Source organism: Ambystoma mexicanum, chromosome 7p (assembly GCF_040938575.1).
Source record: "Ambystoma mexicanum isolate Mex_15411 chromosome 7p, UKY_AmexF1_1, whole genome shotgun sequence".
Taxonomy (NCBI): Eukaryota; Metazoa; Chordata; class Amphibia; order Caudata; family Ambystomatidae; genus Ambystoma; species Ambystoma mexicanum.
This window is the reverse complement of record NC_090939.1, coordinates 253,084,406-253,105,206: the sequence shown is the minus strand read 5'-3', so window position 1 is coordinate 253,105,206 and position 20,801 is coordinate 253,084,406. Positions and strand designations below refer to the sequence as shown.

General features: G+C 45.0%; 1 protein-coding gene across 3 annotated transcripts in view; it reads left to right on the top strand.

Annotated features, from left to right (window-relative positions):
* Window positions 1-20,801, top strand: part of SON (SON DNA and RNA binding protein) — a 1,246,872-nt gene that overhangs the window by 995,587 nt on the left and 230,484 nt on the right. For all 3 annotated transcript variants that reach the window (XM_069636251.1, XM_069636250.1, XM_069636252.1), the window contains one exon: window positions 17,436-17,546. In XM_069636251.1, the coding sequence (XP_069492352.1) occupies window positions 17,436-17,546 (111 nt within the window). The remainder of the gene's footprint in view (window positions 1-17,435; window positions 17,547-20,801) is intronic.

Sequence of the window (20,801 nt, the reverse complement as noted above, 5' to 3'; positions counted from 1 at the left end):
GTACTGATGCTTATATTTTTCGGCTTGGAGGAGCAAGATTACGAACTTACGAAATGACCAAAGATGGTTCATGGTCTGCTCCTCGCTGCTTGCAATGGTTTATATGCTGACTGAGATGTGATTATCCATGTGTAAAGCAGAGGTCCCTCTGATGGCGTCAACAGCTAAAGTGGTAAACAACTGAGCCTGTGGTGAAATGAAAAAGAGGGAGGGGGGATGGTGGGGGGAAAATGTAGAGATGCACTTGCATAGTTTGTACGTCTAATACTTCGATATGTCTTGGTTGATCCACGCGGTGGACCCCTTGTTGCTTGTGTACGATGTGATTCTATAGGCTTAGGACGAAATTACCTAAGTCGAAAAGTCCTACCACCAAAAGTCTGACCCCCATTTATTCACATATGTATATGTGGGGGGGTAAAGTTAATAAAAATGTATAGGTGTAAGATAAGGTGAGGGGAGCTGTGGTGGGGTCTCCCCCCACATATATATATATGGGAGAAAATGGGGGGGGAACAGACTTTTGTTGGTCGTACTTGTCAACTCTGTAATTTCACGCATATCCAATTCTATAAACTCAATAAAAACCAAATACAAAAAATTACACATTTAAGGCCTGATTCACAGAAGCCTTGTATAATGGTGCATTCCCATTGGAAAACGCTCTGTGAATCAGGCCCTTAATAACCTCCTCTCCTAAAGAGATGGACCTGCTTAGTACAAACCCTACCGGCCCTTCTAGCAAAGACTGCAGACTCACATCCCAGTACAAATAATAGATTTTGAAAGAGGGTGAAAGCAAAGAAATAAAGTCCTCCCCCCCCCACTTATTACCTAATTTCAGGTGTAGAGGATACATTTGGTAATGGGTTTAACCTGAAGTGAAATAGGGTGAGTTTTATGGTGAAGCTGTGCTTGCTTCCATAATCATATGAGGCTCTACTGACTACTCCATGAAGAACCCTATGGTTTCCAACTCATCCATCCTCCTAAAACCCCCATGTGTGAAGCTTGGAAAAAATTTGATTGGTACAGCTCCAATGCCCCTAATCTCTTGGTTTACATAAGACCGTTTTCCCCACTCTTGGTTTCCCCACCACTCTGTATGCAAGCCATGCAAAGATCCTGCAAACATTTCAATTCCAATTTCAGTATCTGAATAGGAGAAACATCTTGATAATCATACAAAAGGTGGCAGAAAACATTCACTCTCATAATGGCTATTCCGCCATCGAAGACGTTGCTCACCTTTTTCATTTGCATAAGTCCTGTCTAATTGTTTTCACAAGTTTGGCATAATTAGCCATGGAATTAGAGCCTCAAAGTTTCCTGTCAGTGAGTAGAAGGTTTGGGTAAAGTAGATTGCAGCATTCCAACCTTTTGTCTGGCCATTTTCAGGCCAAGAAGCTCTGGCTTTGAAGTGTTAACTTTATACACTTTGGAAAACTTAGATTTTAGACGGTATGAATAGGTAAGCCATTGTTGAGCATTTTAGCGGTAGGATAACATTGCTTGCAGAGAGACACATTTTGTGTTGCTCCCTAGACCATAGCACCCTTGTAGTGGTCTGATTTGGCCTGAGACATGCCAAGTTGACGAAACTGAGCAATGTAGTTACCGATATTGAGCCATGAACTGGTGACTTGAAGGACAGTCAGAATCAAACAGCTCCTGAAGGACCTCACTGAAGGACAAACCCAGAGGTATACTCATTAAGCTGCATTTGTATACAGGTAAAAAGCACTTGCAGCAGCCTGGCTAAACCCACACTTAAAATTAAAAGAATAGCTCAGGAGCAAAGCGTTTGTCTTGAAAACAAGATTATAGAGAGGCCTGAGGACATGGGTACTGGAAATATTGTGTTAGGCAGTGATTTGAAGCCCCTGGTGACACCAGCATTTGACCAATCGTGTGGGGGAGAGGAGAGAGATGCAGGGTGACAGGAGAGCAACGCAGGGGGAAGCAAGTAGGGTGTCGAGTAGTTTCAGAAGATAATAAATTGAAAATGACCAAAGTATTATTACCCAGAGCGAAATTACTACACTTTTCCCACTTAGAGTGGATACCAGAATATACGATTCGAGGGGATTGGGTCCTCCGACGTATTCCATATCTATGACATGTAATCATCACAGCTGTGCTGCTTCGGAAACTTTTTCCTGCGTCGATGACGTCGATGCGCCGTCGTCGAGGACCTCCTCCGACGTCATCCGATGTGATAAGTAGGACGCATGACGCCCGTAGCCTCAGTTCCGTTTTTTTCCGCAAACGTGTTGCTTCGTGAATCTCGGTTAACGCCTCGACTCTTTGGAGTTCTGTTCTTCTCGGTTCTTCAAACCTGTTCGTTTTTGTGAAAATCCTTCGTGTGAAGATGTCTTCTACTTCGTCTTCGACCCCGCTTCCGGGCTTCAAGAAGTGCGGGGAGTGTGGGTCCAAGATGTCGGTGACGGACTCGCACAACGCCTGCCTCTGGTGCCTCGGGAGGCCCACGACACGGATGACTGTATCGACTGCCAGTCGCTCACGTCCAAAGCCTTACGTGAACGTAAGAAGAAGTTGTCGGTAGGTCGGGTGTCCAAGCCCCGGAAGTCGAAGTCTGCGGGGCTTTCGACGGATGATTCGAGAGGAGACTCTCCGCGTCATCGTCGGAAGTCTCGTGGGTCTCCTTCTAGGAGTCGGTCTCGCCACTCCTCAACCTCTTCGAGGCATTCTCGGAAGCGCCGACACCGGTCGTCTTCCAGGTCCTCTTCGGAGGACTCTGCCCGGCGCGTCGCTTACCCCACCAGCCGTGCGACGCCTGAGGAATGGGCTTCCTTCGGGAAGAAAATGCTGGCGATTCTTGAGTCGCAGGGTACTAAGCCGCCCGCGCCCCCGAGTGGGGTCAGTCGTGAGAGGTCGAGAGACACCGCTCGCAAGAGTGGTCGTCACGAGTCACGGGAGAGGTCCCGTTCGGACAAGGGAACTCGTTCTCGACGTACCCGTTCCAGGTCCCGGTCCTCGACGCGTTCGAGACCGTGTGCACCTGTGATGTCTTCGAAGAAGACATCGACGTCTGAGGCGTCAAGGGCGTCGACAGGCTTTCTCGAGGCTCCGGCTCCGAGGAAGTCGTCGAAGCCGTTGACGCTCAGGTCGTCGAAGGACACGCTCGGAGCTTCGGCTTCGAGGACTGTGTCGACGCCGCCGATGTTGGCGGCGCTGCATCTGACATCGACGCCGATCCTCTCGGTGCCGATGCCTATTCTCTCAACGCCGGCGTCGATTCACTCGACGCCCTCGACGCCTTTCGAGGCTGGGGTGTCAGAGGTACCCCGTGGCACGGGGGAACCCCCTAGGAAGGCTCTGGTTAAGAGCAAGCACTCTCAGGTACCTTCTTTTCGCCACCTGGAATATATTTCAGAGGTGGATGAGGATTCTGATGGCCTGGTTCCTAGTCAGGTTCCAGATGAAATTGTCTCGGGCCATAGTTAGTTTGACGATTTGAGGCAGTCACTGCATGATGCCAGTGGACTGGACACCTCTCCGGAGGTGGAGTTTTGTAGGCCTGAGCCTGGCTCTCATGCCGATTCCTCGTACCGGCGCCTTATGGCTAGGGTTTCTGAGTACTTGGGATGGTCTGCTCCCCCAGGGGAGTTTGTGCAGGATGATCTCACAGACATCCTTGATGTTGGTCCCCCAACTGACCCGGTACTGCCGTTCCATATGGCTTTACAGAGAAGGGTGGCGGCGGCTTGGACTGCTCTGGAGAGTCTCCCGGCGGTGGGCAGGTCCTTGTCGCGAAAATACCTTCCAACCAGTAGCGACCCCGGCTACTTGACCAGGCACCCCACTCCAGAGAGTTTGGTGGTGCAGGCGGCCACGGCCCCGGCAAAGCAGGCGTCGTACCCTACCATCCCTCCTGATAGGGACGACAAACGTTTTGATGGCTGGGCGAAGAAAGTGTTTTCTTCTGGTGGTATGGCGCTTCAGGCGGCCAACTCCATTTGTGCCTTGTCTCGTTTCACACACACTCTGTGGAACTGTGTTGCTTTAGCGGCTGAACATATTCCCGAAGGGGACGAACGGGATGGTTTCCTTGCTATGGTCTAGGATGCTAAGGATGCCATGTGTGAGTCCGTTCAGTCGGGTTTGGACTTGGCTGAATGCGTCAGCAGGTCCATGGCGGCAAGCACCGTGATACGCAGGTTTGCATGGTTGCGGAAGTCGGGGTTTGCTACTGATGTGCAGTCCCGGCTCCTCAACATGCCCTTTGACAGTGAACACCTTTTTGGCAGCAAGGCTGACGAGAGCCTTGAGAGGTTCCAGACATCAAAAGATGCAGCGAAGTCGTTGGACGCTGCAGTTCACCAACCTCCGCCTTTTCGTCCTAGGGGACAGCAATGGAGGGGTGGTTCCTTTCGCTATTACTCGTCCTTCAGTAAAGCGAGAGGAGCTGGCAGTCAAAGAGGCCAACGCAGGGATACCAGAGGTGGACGACAGGGTACAGTTGCCTCTTTGCCCTCAGGTAACGCTGCAGCCGCTACCACTCAGTCATGAGGCCATGCCCCATGGTTCGCCGGTTGGGGGAAGGCTGGCACAGCATCTTGTAGAGTGGCGTGCCATTACTTCAGATGTGTGGGTTCTGGAGATCATAACCCACGGCTACTGTCTTCCCTTTCGGCACAGGCCTCACGGCAATCCACCGGGGAACCTCTCTTTGTAGAGTCCGGATCCGCTCCTTGCGCAGGAAATTCAAGCCCTGCTGGAGAAAGGCGCCATAGAACTGGTGCCTGTAGCGGAGAGGAACAAGGGATGGTATTCCCCTTATTTTTTGATTTCGAAGAAAGACTGGGGATTAAGACCCATCATGGACTTGCGCGGTTTGAACAAACTCCTCAGGAAGGACAAGTTCAAGATGGTTACTCTCTCTCAAGTCCTCCAGGCCCTTCAGCTTCAGGACTGGTTGGTGTCACTCGACCTCAAGGATGCTTACTTCCATGTGCCGATCCATCCCATGCACAAGAAGTACCTGAGGTTCGCGGTTGGCGACTCGCACTTTCAGTTTCGGGTCCTGCCGTTCGGATTGACCTCCGCCCTGAGGGTTTTCACCAAGCTCATGGTGGTGGTGGCAGCGCATCTCAGGCAAGGGGGGATTCACGTCTACCCCTACCTGGACGATTGGTTGATCAGGGGGAGCTCTCCCGAGCAAGTCCTGGATCATCTGTCCGTCACCTGCCACTCCCTTCACAGGCTGGGCTTCTCCCTCAATTTAAAGAAGTCCCATTTGACGCCAACACAGCGGCTCCAGTACATCGGAGCAGTGCTCGACACTTCCCTGGGGCAGTGTTTCCCTCCCCAGGTGAGGGCTCTTCACATTCAGCGGATGGTGCACAAGTTTCAACTTGCCCAGACGCTCCCAGCGTTCAAGTTCTTGAGGTTGCTCGGCCTCATGGCATCCTGCATTCTTCTGGTGCCAGAGGCTCGCCTGCGGATGAGATCTTTGCAGTGGGCACTCAAGATGCAATGGTCGCAGTCCTCTGGCAGGATGTCGTACCCGGTTCAGGTGCCGCCCTCGGTCGCCCGGGACCTTCTGTGGTGGGCCGTCGTAGGCAACTTGATGAAGGGGGCTCCATTTTGGCTTCCCTGGCCGGAGGTGACGATCGTGATGGATGCATCCCTCACGGGATGGGGAGCTCATGCCAACGGGCTGACAGTCAGCGGTCGTTGGTCTCCGTCGGAGTCCAGACTCCATATCAATCTGTTGGAGCTGAGGGCCGTCAGGCTAGCCCTGAAGGCTTTTCTGCCGACTGTGCGAGGAAAGAGTGTCCTGATCCTGACGGACAACACAGTGGCCATGCACTACCGCAACAAAAAGGGGGGGGGCAGGGTCACTTCCTCTGTGCAGGGAGGCGATGCAGCTCGAGTTCTGGGCCATCCAGCAGGAAGTTTCGATCTCGGCAGTTCATCTGGCCGGAGACGAAAACATGACGGTGGACGCTCTGAGCAGGCAGAGCACGATCTCTCACGAGTGGGAGTTGGCTCAGGAGATTCTCCTGGAGATCTTCGCCCTTTGGGGGACCCCTCAAATGGATCTCTTCGCCTCCAGTGTCAACCGGAAGTGCGAAAGGTTTTGCTCGCAGGAATTTCCTCCAAAAGGAGCCTTAGGAGACGCGTTCGTGGTGGAGTGGTCATTCCCGCTGCTGTACGCGTTTCCTCCAGTCCCCGTCATCCCGCAAGTGCTGCGGAGGTTACGGAAGTTCGGTTCCCGGATGATCCTCATTGCTCCGGCGTGGGCTCGGAGGACGTGTTACCCGGACCTTCTCGACTTGTCCATCTGCCCTCCACGTCGTCTTCCCTACCGAGATGATCTGCTCTTACGGGAGGGGGGTCAGGTTCCTCAACCTTCACGCTTGGCTTCTGAAAGGTTGAGATATAAGGATTGGGACCTCCCTGAAGACGTGATGGAGGTGTTGCTTTCGGCGCGAAGGCCAGCAACAAAGTCTCTGTACCGTTGCCGTTGGCGTAAGTTCTGCGACTGGTGCAGAGTTCAGAATGTGGATCCTTTTGCATGTGACATCCCCATGGTTCTGTCCTTTTTACTTTCTTTGGCCCACAGGGGCTTGCAAGTGGGTACCATTAAAGGTTACCTGGCAGCGCTGCCCATCTTTAAGCGCTCGTCTGAGGAGTGTTCTTACTTTAAAATCCCTTTAATTTCACAGTTTCTGAAAGGGCTCACTAATGTGTTCCCTCCGTCACCTTCCCTGGTGCCCGGTTGGGATTTAAACCTTGTTCTTAAGTTTCTTATGGGTGCTCCGTTTGAGCCTTTACATTCTTGCCCTTTGAGGCTGTTAACTCTGAAAACTGTGTTTTTAGTTGCGGTTACTTCCGCTCGCAGAGTGAGTGAGTTACAGGCACTTTCAGTTAAGCCACCCTTCACTGTATTTCACCAGGACAGGGTTGTCCTTAGAGTTCGTCCTTCTTTTCTCCCGAAGGTAGTGACGGAATTTCATTTGGCCCAGAAGATTGTTCTTCCGGCATTCTATCCTCCTCCGCATCCTGGTAAGGAAGAGGAGAGGCTCCATAGGATTGATCCTAGGAGAGCTTTAAGCTTTTATGTTTCACGCATGTCCCGGGTCAGAGTGGACGATCAACTCTTTATTGGTTACGCTGGAAAGCGTTTGGGGCAAGCTGTGACGAAACAGACTTTGTCTCGCTGGATTATTTTGCCCATCTCGGAGTGTTACCGCTTGGCGGGTAAGGACCCACCGGCTGGCTTGCGGGCCCATTCTACCAGGGGTATGGCTGCATCTACTGCCCTGCAGAGGGGTGTTCCTATTCGCAACATCTGTGATGCAGCCACCTGGGCTTCAGTACATACATTTGTACGTCACTGTTCCCTCGATTCCATCCGAGGACAGGATCTGGCCTTTGGCAAGGCGGTCCTTTGCTCTGCTATTTGATTGGCAATTCTAAATTTTGATTCTAAATTCTTTCCCTCCTCCTTGCTCTGGTACTGCTTTGGGAGTCTGTCATAGATATGGAATACGTCGGAGGACCCAATCCCCTCGAAGAACAAGTTACTTTCTTACCTGGTAACGTTCTTTCGATGGGATGGTCCGACGACATATTCCATATCGCTCTCTCCCTGCCTTCCCCGCTGCAGAATTTCTTTTGCGATTGCAGCTTACGTTCCGCAAGGCTTTGTGTCTGACTGGCAGTTGACTAGTGTCACACGTTCTGGGGGAAAAAACTACAACTGAGGCTACGGGCGTCGTGCGTCCTACTTATCACATCGGATGACGTCGGACGTCAGAGGAGGTCCTCGACGACGGCGCATCGACGTCATCGACGCAGACGCCGAAAAAAGTTTCCGAAGCAGCACAGCTGTGGTGATTACATGTCATAGATATGGAATACGTCGCCGGACCATCCCATCGAAAGAACGTTACCAGGTAAGAAAGTCACTTGTTCTTCTGTGCACCATCATTTTTATCCTCAATAGAGGTAATTAAGATTCTGCCCAGCCATTGTTTTATGATATTCAGATTGCCAGATAACTGTGAGCAGCAAGGAATGTACACAGACCTGTCCATTAAAACAATATGTATTGAAAGATAAGTTGAAAAAGGAGGAAATTACCCAAAAACATTCTGAGTTTTTTGGCCCAAGTTCACCAAGGGATACTTCATAAAACAGTCCATGAGATGCATGCAAAGCCTTGAATTGAGAACAATTGATTGCAGCAACATCAACCTTAGTGAAAATGTGCAGAGACATACAGGGGTTCGATATACGATATGATTGGTTATTTATAACATGCTTAATACCCAGAGGTTTCTAAGCGCGGACCAGGGGATCGAACCTGTGTTGCTCTGCGTCGTCCTGCTTCCAAGGCGAGCACATTGCTCCTGAGCTATCCTGCAGAGACAAAGGTAGGAGCTAGGTGGACTTGCAAAAGAATTCAAGAAGTAAACAAAAACCCACCATGCAGTTGAATAAAGTAGAACAAAAAACCCTGATACTAAAACCTATCTATTAAGAGATTAGAAATAACTGTATAGGTTATCGGTAAATGTGTTAACAAATGTTATTTTTATTTATTTATTGAACATTTGTATGGCGCTTATCCAGCAAAAAGTGTTTCCAGGCACCACAAGACAAAAAGAGGGGGGACAGAGGAGAAAACAACAATGACGGTCCTACTAGGCCTTGTGACATTCGGATTGTGCAGCTGCAGTATGAAGAAGTGCAGGGGGAGAGTACAAGGTGCTTATGTTTCGACAGTCGAGGGTTATGGAGGGAAGAGATATTTTTATAAAGAACAAAAAAGGAACGTGTTTGGGAATTTCTATAGTTCAGAAACATGTGAACAAGTGCAACGAAGTAGGTTGAGCGTACAAACCTTCTTAAACTCTCCCCTGAATAAAAAGCTCAGTTAAAATTCCTTATTACGAAACAATGGGTGCTCAAGGCTCCTTCCTCATTGCAAGCCAATAAGGCCCATGGCCCAGATGGATTAACTGCTTTCTTCTATAAAAGCTTTAGTAAGGAATTGATCACCCCACTTACAGAAACATTTTATTCCTTTGCAGTAATGGTTGCAGACTCGATACAGGAGGCTACTTACAACATGGAAAGATCCTGAGTTGTGTCGGTTCCTCCAGACCCATAGCATTATTGAACATAGATAAAATATTTACTAAAATCTTAACACCCTAACTAGAGGCTCTTCCCTCCCTTCTTATTCACACTGAACAAACTGGATATGTCAATGGCTGGCAAAGCTTTTACATTATAAGAAAGGTCGTCCACCTGGTAGATGGGATGATGGGGCCCAGGGACCCTTCTTACTCTAGATGCTGAGAAGGCTTAACTGTGTCTTCATGAAGTGTCTCAATTGTGATGGGGTGTATTAGTGAAGCAGCCCTACTACACGGACTCACCAGATAACTGTGGTGTGTTAATAGAAGAGCAGTAGCTACATGCTAGCCTAGTTCTTGGCACCTAGACAGCAGGGGTGCACCAGTACCATGTATGCGCCAAAGAAAACCGGTCTCCATCCCCTCTGGCTTCCTCCAGCAGCTCCCCAAGTATCCTGGGAGACCTTACGGGCTCAAAAGGAGAAGACTTCAGGATCTCTTGTAATTTAACTTCCCATAAGATTTAATGTTCTTGTTAGATTATGTGGCTATAAAGATCTGCCCCCATCTGCAACATGTGCCAATCGTCCCATCATTTCCTTGGAACGTCCCCTGTTAACTCTGCTTGGAATCTAGGCCTTCGTTGGACCTGCAAGAAGGAAAGACATTGATCTTATTAAGAGAAGAACCTTACCCGAAATACTCTCTTAGCTAACACGGCTGTACATCCATCAGTGAGTTTATCCATCACTGTTGTGGTTGTACTGCACTCGGACCTGTAAAGAAGGAAGAAGCATCAGTATCTTGCAAGTTTCACAGACTTTAATGACCTCTCGTGAAGGAACTAGAGTTGACGTTTAGTGGGGACAGCCACAGGACTTCATTTGATTTGGAGACACAGCTGCTTTCTGTGGCAAGAATCAAAGGTAATAGAACACAGACTTTCAAGGTCAACCTTGTCAAGCAATCAGAGATTTCAGCAAAGAACCCTCGATTGAAGGATTGACCCCTATGCCTTGATCCTTCTTATAAAAACTTTAATTTTTGTTGACAGAGGCAAAAGGCATACACACACATCCGAGCAATAACCACAAATTCGTTGCATATACAGGTGAATACAGAGCATATAGGCAAAATTATGGTAACAGTGGTAGATCCTTCTTAACCAGCTGTTCTGTGCACTACAATCTGGCCTGGGTTCATCTGTGGGAGGTAAAGGGATTAGAAGGTGATCCTTAGGTCAAACCCTAATTGGGCTTTGGTTTCATGGCAGAACTTCTCTCAGCAGGATTAGGAAGGTAATACACTTAAGAAGAGCCACATCGAACATAATGCAAGGGTGCAGATAACCCTTTCCCCTTGTGACCCTGTGATGATTTGTTCCCATTCCAATTTTCCCGGCTGTCCCAGGGGAACTGCGGGGCGCCTCATCTCTGATGTCTAGACTATCTCCGGAAGAGGGAACAAACAAGGTCCATCATAGAACTGGCCCACAACCATTATCTTCCCTGGGTGGCATGGATGCCTCAGATGGAGGTATTGAGGACTTAGTGGTCATACTGAGGGATTTGAGGTCTGAGATGCAGGTGGGTCGTAGTGAGACAAATGCCCTTAGACAGGTTGTGGAGGCTAATGCGTTAGGCACCCTTGTTCGTAATGTACAGAGACGGATCACACGCCAGTCGGTTGTTTTGAGTGGACACACACCAGTCTCTGGAACCCTGATGGAGGTGTGTCATCTGTCTTTGATACCCCTATACAGGTAATCGTCTCCATACCACTGGCTCCACTTCAGCAGTTCTCCAGGCACCCTCTAAAGATCACAGTTTTCATAATCAAATGCAAGCTCCATTTTCTTTGATGGCCCCAAGCATTCCCAAATTATTTTGCAAAGGTTGTGTTTGTATTATGCTTCCTGGCTGAAAACTCTGCTAATTGGTCGGCTCTGTTGGTTGCCAGGTGACCCCATGTTGACTGATTATGCAGGGTTTAAAGGGGAGTTTGAGAAGTTATTTGTTAAGACGGTGTATGCTCAGGCCCTAGATCGCACACTGCTGAGTTTGCCATACGGTTCACAGGGTCTGTTTAACATACATCACCACCTTTACCTGTCTGGTGATAGAAACAAATTTGCCTGAAGAGAAGCATACTTCATTGTTATACAGGGGTCTGAGAAAGGAATTAAAGGATGTGTTGGCTCAGGTAGTGAACCCACCCTGGCTTGCGTAGATTACATAGACTTTGCAGTGCAATTAACTCATAGGTTTACAGAACAAAGGAATGATGAAATCAGGGGCATGTTCAGGCCCTTGTTGATTTGCACATTTGGGAAATTACCCCGAAGACCTCCAGTTGTTCTGCCAAGCCCAAGCAGATCTGAGCCCTGTGACATGTGAAGGAGATACGAGGAGGAATCAACAGTTGTTCCTGTATTGTCGCCACCCTGGGAATTTTATCAGGGATTGTTCTGCATGGCCTCAAAACTGTAAGATGATGTTAGTAGCTACTGACAATCCCACCCAGGAAGGCCCAGTTAATCCCAGAGAACCATTGAGAAATCAGAAGGCCTGTCGATTCAGGAAATCGACTTGCCACACTACGACCATCAATGATTTCCATGATTGCCAGTCCCATTATCCCAATACAGACTGGCAGTAGGGGACACACCAGCATAACATGTATAGATTTGATGGGTAGTATAGCTCTGTGGCAACACGCTCGTCTTGGAAGCAAGATGACGCAGAGCAACACAGGTTCGAATCCTGGGTCCGCGCTTAGAAACCTCTTTGGTATTAAGCGTGTTATAAATAACCAATTATAATTATAATTGTGGGACCACAGGCAACTCCAGGGACCTTGCTTTCGTGGCAAAATAAGGAGAGTATAGCCCAATTAGACCCCTAAAAGCATCTGAGCTGAAAGTATTTTTTAGAGAAACTTTAGTGTCAGCCATCTAAACAGTGATCCTGAGAATGACTCTCATTGGTCCATTGCTCTTGATTATATCTTTGCCAATGCCCCTCTCTGGCAGGTAAATATCAAATAACTCTTAATTCTTTTTTTAAAAAAGACAAAAATTGCCACAACCTTTGAGTCCTTGGATGTATTTAATAATTTGGCTGAAACAAGAGAAACATATGCGAAAGAATATTCTTATAGTATGATGTATGGAAATAAGAACATGGCCATAACTGCTTCCCTATTTCCTCTTTGTGGTCATCATAGTCACCTGTATACAGACAGCTTGGTTCTGGAACTTCTATTGGCTTGGCATTACCAGTTTATTTGTGATTGGACCGGTGATGAAGAAGCCTTCTCACTTCATGCGCGCATTAGAGCACATCACAAGTCCATCTAACAGCCATGTGCTGACTAATTCTAGTAGTGCTCGAAAAGTCCTTCACAGAAAATGCTCAGTATTACAGGTGAATTTATTCCCACTTTTTATGATCAGCACTCAGTTGGATCTATTACACAGGATTATGTGTACACCCACACTACCACAATAAGACACCCTTCCTTTAAAGCCCCCTGTGCCCTTTCAATTGTTTGTCTGTGCATTACCATCTTTCTCCCGCTGCAGCTACCGTCTCTGCCCTCTTCCTTTCCTCCAAAGACAAAGGTCTGATTAACCCTCATGTGCGCACAATACACCACTATCTAGATAAACCATAAGACCACTACAGTAGTTGGTGTGGTACAAAAGCGTATTAACATGCCATAGCATAGCCCTGTGGAAGCTTGTCTTCACTTGCAGCACCCTAAATTGTATTTTAAGTATTAATAAACAAGTTATTTTTTCCAAAGTAATTTTTTCTTGTACTATGGCATCTGATGAATTCTTTAAATAAATGTTTCTTTGTTTTTCAAAATAGCATTTGTTATTCCAGGAGAGTACAGACTCTTGTATGGGTAGTGGTCATTGTTTTATAAAGGATATTTCCCCCTGCTGGTTAGAAAGTCCTCCTATTTCTGACAGGGACCTGGCAGGTCCTCAAAGTTAAAAAATTGACTCTGAGGTTGGGGACCCCATTACCCCAAAAACTATTTTAAAAATGTTCATCCACCTTTTTTTTAACAAATCGCTGGCATAAAATAGTCATAGTATTAGGTTCTGTTTACATCAGTCCATGCATATTCTTAAAAATAAATGTGCAATCCGAACCCTTAAAATATGAGTGTTTGTCTGCCTGACACCTGAAGATGAAAAGGAGCAAGGCATGGCTATGCATTGAGGATATTATATCAATGGATTTACCAGTGTAAGTGGAAAGTAATACCCATTCAAGAAACACATTTTTTCCTTGCCATGACCTGCATTCGGAAGCGAAAGTCATGCATATGATCATCAAAAGCTTTAACATGTTTTTAACTGCAAGATTTGTTTTAATTGTAGGGCACAGAGGGGTTGTTTCTGAAAGAAGCAACACGTCAAAAAGCTTCAGCGACATATTACATTCTTTTTACAACAATGTGAGGGAGAAGACAAACAGAAAACATGTCTGAGCACTTATATAAGTAGTGTTGTGTTCTGTTATATGTAGAGCTGGCAAACACTCCACTTGTGCATGCTCAACATATATTGTCACACAACTTTTCTAAAGTGTAAAGAATGCAGGTATACATTGGGGACTATTATTTACCTCAGATTTCTATTTTAACTAAAAGGGTTGTTTGTTTAAGGTGGACAGATTGTCTATTGTCATATTTAGAGTGTATAGTATGTGCAGCTGTATTATTAAAATAATTGCAAGACCTCAGCTTGGTCTTCTTTGAATGCTATCTTTCACTGCCTTGTCTCAGATTCCAGTATAACCTAATTTATCATACACATTCTAAGAACATTGTTACTGCGTGTCTCCTTTAAGGATCATCTCTTTCCACATCAGAGGAAGACTCACAAATGGACTGTCATCAACCACACCAATAATCGAAATCAATATTTTTGTACAGACCTCAGTAATATTTGCCAAGGAATATAGTTTCATGCTGATTGGATATGTAATTTCTCTTATTGAGCATTAATGAATATTTTTAGGGTGGTAGGTTTCATGTAGTACTAAAGTGGAATAAAAAAAGCAGATCTCCCTTTCAAGCCAATAAGAATTTCTGGCTACTGTCTGCTACAATATTTCTGTTTGAGCAGTTGAGAACACATAGACCCTTAATAATTGACATGAAGTAGCTCTGATTTTATTTAAAAAAAAAAACAGAAAACATGGTCAGGCTGAAAACTGCAATAGGATCTAACTAAATGTTAAAAAAAAAGAAAAAGGGTGATTTGATTGCTCTGGCACCCAAGTTCCCGAGAGGGTTCTCGCTCATTTCCCTAGATGCGCACCACAGATTTGACAGCACGGTGTGGGACTTTCTGCAAACTCTCCTGCCATTATATGGCTTTGGGCCAAACATCAGTAAGTTAATCTTAGCGAACATTCAAATCCCCTCTACTATGGACAGGGTGAATAGGAACAACTCCTCCCCGATCCCCCTGCGCAGGAGAACAAAGCAGGGGTGCCCACTGTCGCTTTTGGTTTTCGGAAATCGCTGTGGAGCCACTAGCGCTAAGAATCAGAGACAGACCCCAAATACAGGGTTTGGAGTGGGCAGGAAACACACACAAAGTAGCACTTTACACAGATGATATTATCTGCTTCATACAAAACTCTAAACAATCGCTGCCCCCTTTAATGGACCTACTAGTGGAATTTCGTGGAGTGTCTGGGTTCCAAATCAACCATAATAAATCGGTGGGCATATCAATAGGGATATCACAGGACATCCAGCGGGAGCTCCAAACGGCCTTCACCTTTAAATGGGCTGCGAGGGAGTTCACTTACCTGGGGGCAAATATCACTAACACATACAGGCGCCTTCATGGTGCCAATGTCCCACAACTATGGAAAGAAACAAAAAGCTACCCAGAAAGGTTGGGAGTCAGAGAAATATCGTGCTTGGGAAGGGTGACTGCAGTCAAAATGACAATCTTGCCTAGGCTCTTGTACATGTTTCAAGCCTTGCCAATCCATATCTCTGACAAAGAGCTGTCGGAACTGCAAAAGGTTGTTGGGCAGTACATCTGGAAGGGGAAGCGCCCGATTATCCCGCGGCAAACACTCCTCAGAACGAAAAAGGTGTGGGGACAGGGAGTTCCCTCTATGCGCAAGTACTATCAAGCAGCCCAGATCGCTCCTATGTTTGCCTGGGGATTGGAGAAAAGCAAGCCGCAATGGATGGGGATAGAACAAGGTATGAATGTCTCCCTGCCATCACACCTGCTGTTTCTAACCAGACAGGTTAGAGCGGCATTACTGGAACCCACATGTCCATCACTAGACATTTGGAATAGGGCCAAAGCAGGGTTGGGTATCAAAGCTGGGGTAGGTCCACTAACTCCGATTCTGCAGAACCCATAGTTTTCACCAGGCCTAGTAAAGGAGGCGTTCAACCGCTGGGAGTTCTACGACTTAGAGACTTGTATAAAGAGGAGCTTCCCCTGACCTTTCTAGAATGTAAAGCTAAATTCACCCTCCCTGAATCTAAGCGCTTTAGGTATTGTCAAAGAAGGCACTGGGTCTCTAATCAGAAGATAAAACAGGCAAGGTTACGCCCTCCGAAGGGAATTGAATTGCAATTGGTGGAAGGGCAAGTCACACACCGGATCTCCAGGTGCCATTGTCTACTTGACAAGGCCCAACTGTGCATTTCAACTCTGTTTTAGGTGGTACTTGACGCTGCAGCACCTGCACACAATGGCATCAGACTACTATTCGGATTGCAGCTGGCATGGATGTGGCCAACTGGGGAGTTTCTTCAACATGTGGTGGCAATGTCCAGTAATACAAACTATTGGCAAGAAATGAAATTGATACTTAAGGACATAGTAGGTGTATTGCTCCCGTTGAGCCCCCGAGTCATACTCCTAGGTGAAGTGCCAGACGACAGAGTTTACCCAGTCTCAGGCTTCAGGGCTGAACTGATAATCCAGCTTTTATTGGCAGCAAAACTTAATTGGGCACAGTTTTGGAAAGCCAAAGAGGGTCCTGTGGCATCGTACTGGTGGGTTAAAATCTGGTACATTATTGCAATGGAGAAATTAACAGCCCACAAAACAGGGAAGATGATAAGGTTTTCTCGCACCTGGGCCCCATTGTTTGGATTTGTGCAGGACAGGCAGCAGAGATTTTTTCGCCCACAAATTCTGAAGCACTTACTGCAGAGCTGATCGTTGATGGGAAGAGGCGGTCATTGGAATAGAGAGACTGGAGGGGGAACCAGGGTTCTTGCTCAAGCCATCAGGATGAACCAGACTGTGCTTAATTTGGTTGTTTTATGTTATCTAATTGAATGTTGTTGTTATTGGAATTGGGAGGGCTAAGACATATGAAATGCAAAATGAAATTCTGATGATACATGATGGATTTCTTGTGGACATCATAATTGGCATTGTACATTGGAATTTCAATAAAAAGATAAGTTCAGCATAAAAAAGGACAATATTTGGTTATTTTTTGCAACACCTTATTGTGCGGTTCAAAGAAATTTCGTACAAATTGCAGAACCATATATATTCATATTGTATTTTATATCTTTGATCAATACAGACTACCTATTTTTTAATAAATTGCATATATTGGATGGATTATTTCTTTTTTATGTAGCTGTTTGAACATTAGAAGTCAGTACATAAATCTCTTCTTTCAAGTAAATATTGATATTAATTGGACAATAAAAACAAGCTTTTTTGTTCAGAAAATATTTGCACTACAAACATCAAAGACAAATACATTTAACACAAAGCTCAGGTAATTCCATTCTATTCATTATTGTCCTCCTTTCGCAGAAAACCATTTGTATCCCTACTTTCTTCTTTATGCTGCTCTTCCTACCACGACCCACCCTTAACAGGTCTGCATATGTCATCAACATATTATACTCCCAATCTCTTCTCCCATCTCCTAGACATAGAATTGAAGATATACGTTCAAACCTCCTAACCATTGTTCATTCTTCTGGCCTCTTCATTTCATCCCCAACTCTGTGTGCTGTCCCGAAGGCCAATGATGAACGCACCTTTTGAGTACTGGGATAGTTTAATGTCTGTCCAAACCCCTGTCCCTTAATCATGTTCATGCTCAACTCGATTGTGTACCCCATCAACTTGCCCAGACAAAGCTGAGGTGTAAATATTATTGTTGGCTTGTTTTACTTTGGCCTGGAATTTCTGTTCTAGTTGCAGAGTGTCCTAGTGGCAGACCAAAAAGCACATTGTATGACCTATCTAAAAGGTAAATGACGTACTACTTTATTTCTTTACAGCCTGTTGACATTACTTCTGCTATGAATGAACGTGCCTTTGCCCAAAAGAGACTTGCAGAAAATCCCTATGAACTAGAGGCGTTGTGTTTGCTGACTCGTGCTCAGCAGCAGGTTTGTAGTGATATGATACATTACTTTTGAAATAGGTTGTATGAACTTGTTCCTAGGATGAATCTCTAATAATCAATTAGTGTTGTAACCTACAAAGGCCTTTTAACAGAAGATGTTTTCTATGTACTTTGGGAGTTTTTCTGCTAATGTACTATTCCATCAGTGATAACAGAGCCATTTGACAATTCTTAATAATGTGTTGTGGACCTTCACCAACCTTACCCTGCTGATACAGACACAAACAGACATCATGGTACCACCTTTGTGTTTGACACAACCACAGCTTCCATATACCCTATATCTTCCAGAGGAATCGGGGTAAACAGCATCATTCTATTTTTCACTGTGCAGTTTGTTCTGGCTTTGTGTTTTCCAATTATCTTTATTGTATTTATAGCCATCAAACATAACATAATTCAATGAACACTCTTTATGAAAACAGCCTGTAATAAAATATGGCAAATCCCAAACACAGAAATATTAAAAACGATATGCTGTACATAAAAACCCCCAAAACACCTTCCATTGGTTTTGCCAATAAACAGAAACACGCCCATTGTCAAGCAGTACAGGCATCTTTAAAGGGTAACAAAAATTCCATGCTAAAATGTACTTGGCACTTCACATCTAATGTATGGGTTCATGTATGCTAAAAGGGTCAAGGAGCAATATAGTCAAAAGGCCATAAAAAAATAACATAGCCGGTGGACGCCACCTAAAATTAAGGATACAGAGGGCAGATTTTAAATGTTTTCGCCTCGTTGCTTATTTTGGGCAAAAAACAGACAAAATACATGATTTTAAAAAGGGAGTTCAGGTTCAGTAGATTTGCCTGATTTCAGGAACGGTGATGATTTCATCGTGCCTGTTAGCTGGCCTTCTCATTTTATTCAGATCAGCATTCTCCCAGGCATTACAAAAATTAAATAGAATTAATGATTTGATGTGTGAACTGTCCTTTTGATGTAAACGTTTATATTAGGACAGATTGAGTGGACAGTTACTAGTGACAACTGAGAATATTAAATATTGTATATGAAAAATCCAGGGAATTTGTCAAGCTCTTTTGCTGTGCCATATGTCAGTAATAATAATCTCAGATAGTTTGGCATTATCATTCAAGAAGATTTAAAAACAAAAAAATCTATAGGTGATGGGTAAAAACGATCCTTGAGGAAGCCCAAACCAAGCTCATAATGGCACAGGAAATTTGCAGTTGACATTGGAAGCCCCAAAAGCCAATTGCATAAAACATTCTCCATTGTTTGCAATGGGTTCCCATTTCCAAATCCCCAGTTGGTAGTACAATAAAGCACCACAGAACAGACATTTGCTTGGTAAACCCAAATCATAAAATCAGTGTGGTGGGTTCTGAAAATATTAGCAAAAATGTTCATAGTGTTGACTACTTGTTTCATATATAAAGTTTGTTGGGTATTCTTGGTAGAAGTGGATTTAGCGCTGACCATTTGTATATGGTCTAATTTGATGTGGGATCCAAAGCACAGGTTTTCAGGAATTACATGTATACCGTTAAAGTCAAGAATAAAATAGTAATGTGTATACTGTTCCCTAATGCGTTGGTACCATACCAATTTGAATGAACACGATAAATTCTTCGAATAGAATGTTTGTCTTGTTCTGAGGTCATTGGTGGTACATATTTAGGAAATTCAAAGCTTATTCTGTAAATGGCTGAAGAATAAACACTATGTTTGAAACATTTCCCAGAAATGGCCTACGCATGTTTCTCTCACAGCTTCATCAGAGACTTACATTGGTTAGCGAACGATTAATCTAGTCCAAATTGATGTTGATGTATTCACATCTACAATGTTATGCACAAAATCATTTGAGCAAAAACACAGTGGAACATATGAACTAAATTGAACCATTTGTAAATATGTTGGTGAATTTGATGGTTATGGAAAAAGGAGATTAGAGTCATTGGGCAGAGAGGGGGCCGGGGTGGGGGGAGAAAACAACCTAGATGGATGATGCAATATCAAACCAAATGCAACAAAGGTCAAATAAGTTAATTAGTTAGAACGGATGCAAGCAATTAGGTGTTTGAGTAATACAAAGAAACCAACTGTTGAAAGAAAACACACCTAGTTACCAGACATGCAATTTCAAAACGGAGAGTGATAAGTACATAATACCCTTTATGTTTTAATGGGCAATTAAACACTATTCAGCTAGGGAATATTCAATTTCTTGTTTCGGTGAGGCAGATGGTGGCTGATGTGTCAAAGAACCACCTATTAACAATGTTAAACTAATATCAATTGGGTTACACAGAGTCATTCATAATGCTCACTATGTATGCTTCTTGTGTATGAAGATGTGCATTATATTCGTGACCTCTGAGAGCAGGTATCGATTTAGAACACGATTTGGTAGTTCCATCATAGTATACTTGAGGGCCAACACAGCCTTTATGTTATCCAATGTTTTTATTTTTGTTTACAAAGAAACCTTTATAGCACAAAAATCATTCACATACATCTCAGAAAGAACCATATTACATAGCTGTACATATTACCAAAAGGGATTACTCATAAAGGACACATATATGTTACATTGTTTTACAACTTTCTTACAAAACATATCATTTCATACGGAGTGCAGTTCATAAAGCCTTATTATCAGATTAGGTATCAAAAATGTATAAGTATAATCAGTTTAAAAAACGAGGGAAAATCTGAATAATAAAATCAGGTAAACTCAACTCATCTTAAGCAGCCTTATTATAGTGATTAAAAAAAAATTAGTCATGGGCGCTCCTCTATGAGAACGAACACGACAAAAATGGCCTGTTCTTTGGTATGGTACCCACTCTAGAGTCTGCAGCCACACTTAAGCTCACTGTACCTTTCACAGATGGGAAATACCATTTGCATATCAGTCTTTGTCCCGCTCACATGGGCAGTCCAGCACCGAAATGCTATGGCAATTCCCTTCTGAACAAGAATACCAACAGCAACCCCATACACGTGTTTCAGCCTTGTTAGGCATCATCAGTGAGGTGGAGCTGTGCCTCTCTGAGCACAGTGAGCAAGGGGTCCACGTCCGGATGACCTTAGAACACTTAGGGTGACTAGACCTAAGGCCCTTCAAAAAATCAAAAATTAGTCATGGGCGCTCCTTTATGAGAGCGAACACGGCAAAAATGGCCTGTTCTTTGGGAAGGTACCCACTCTAGAGTCTGCAGCCACACATATAAACAACCTAGGCACATTACAGCAAATTAGC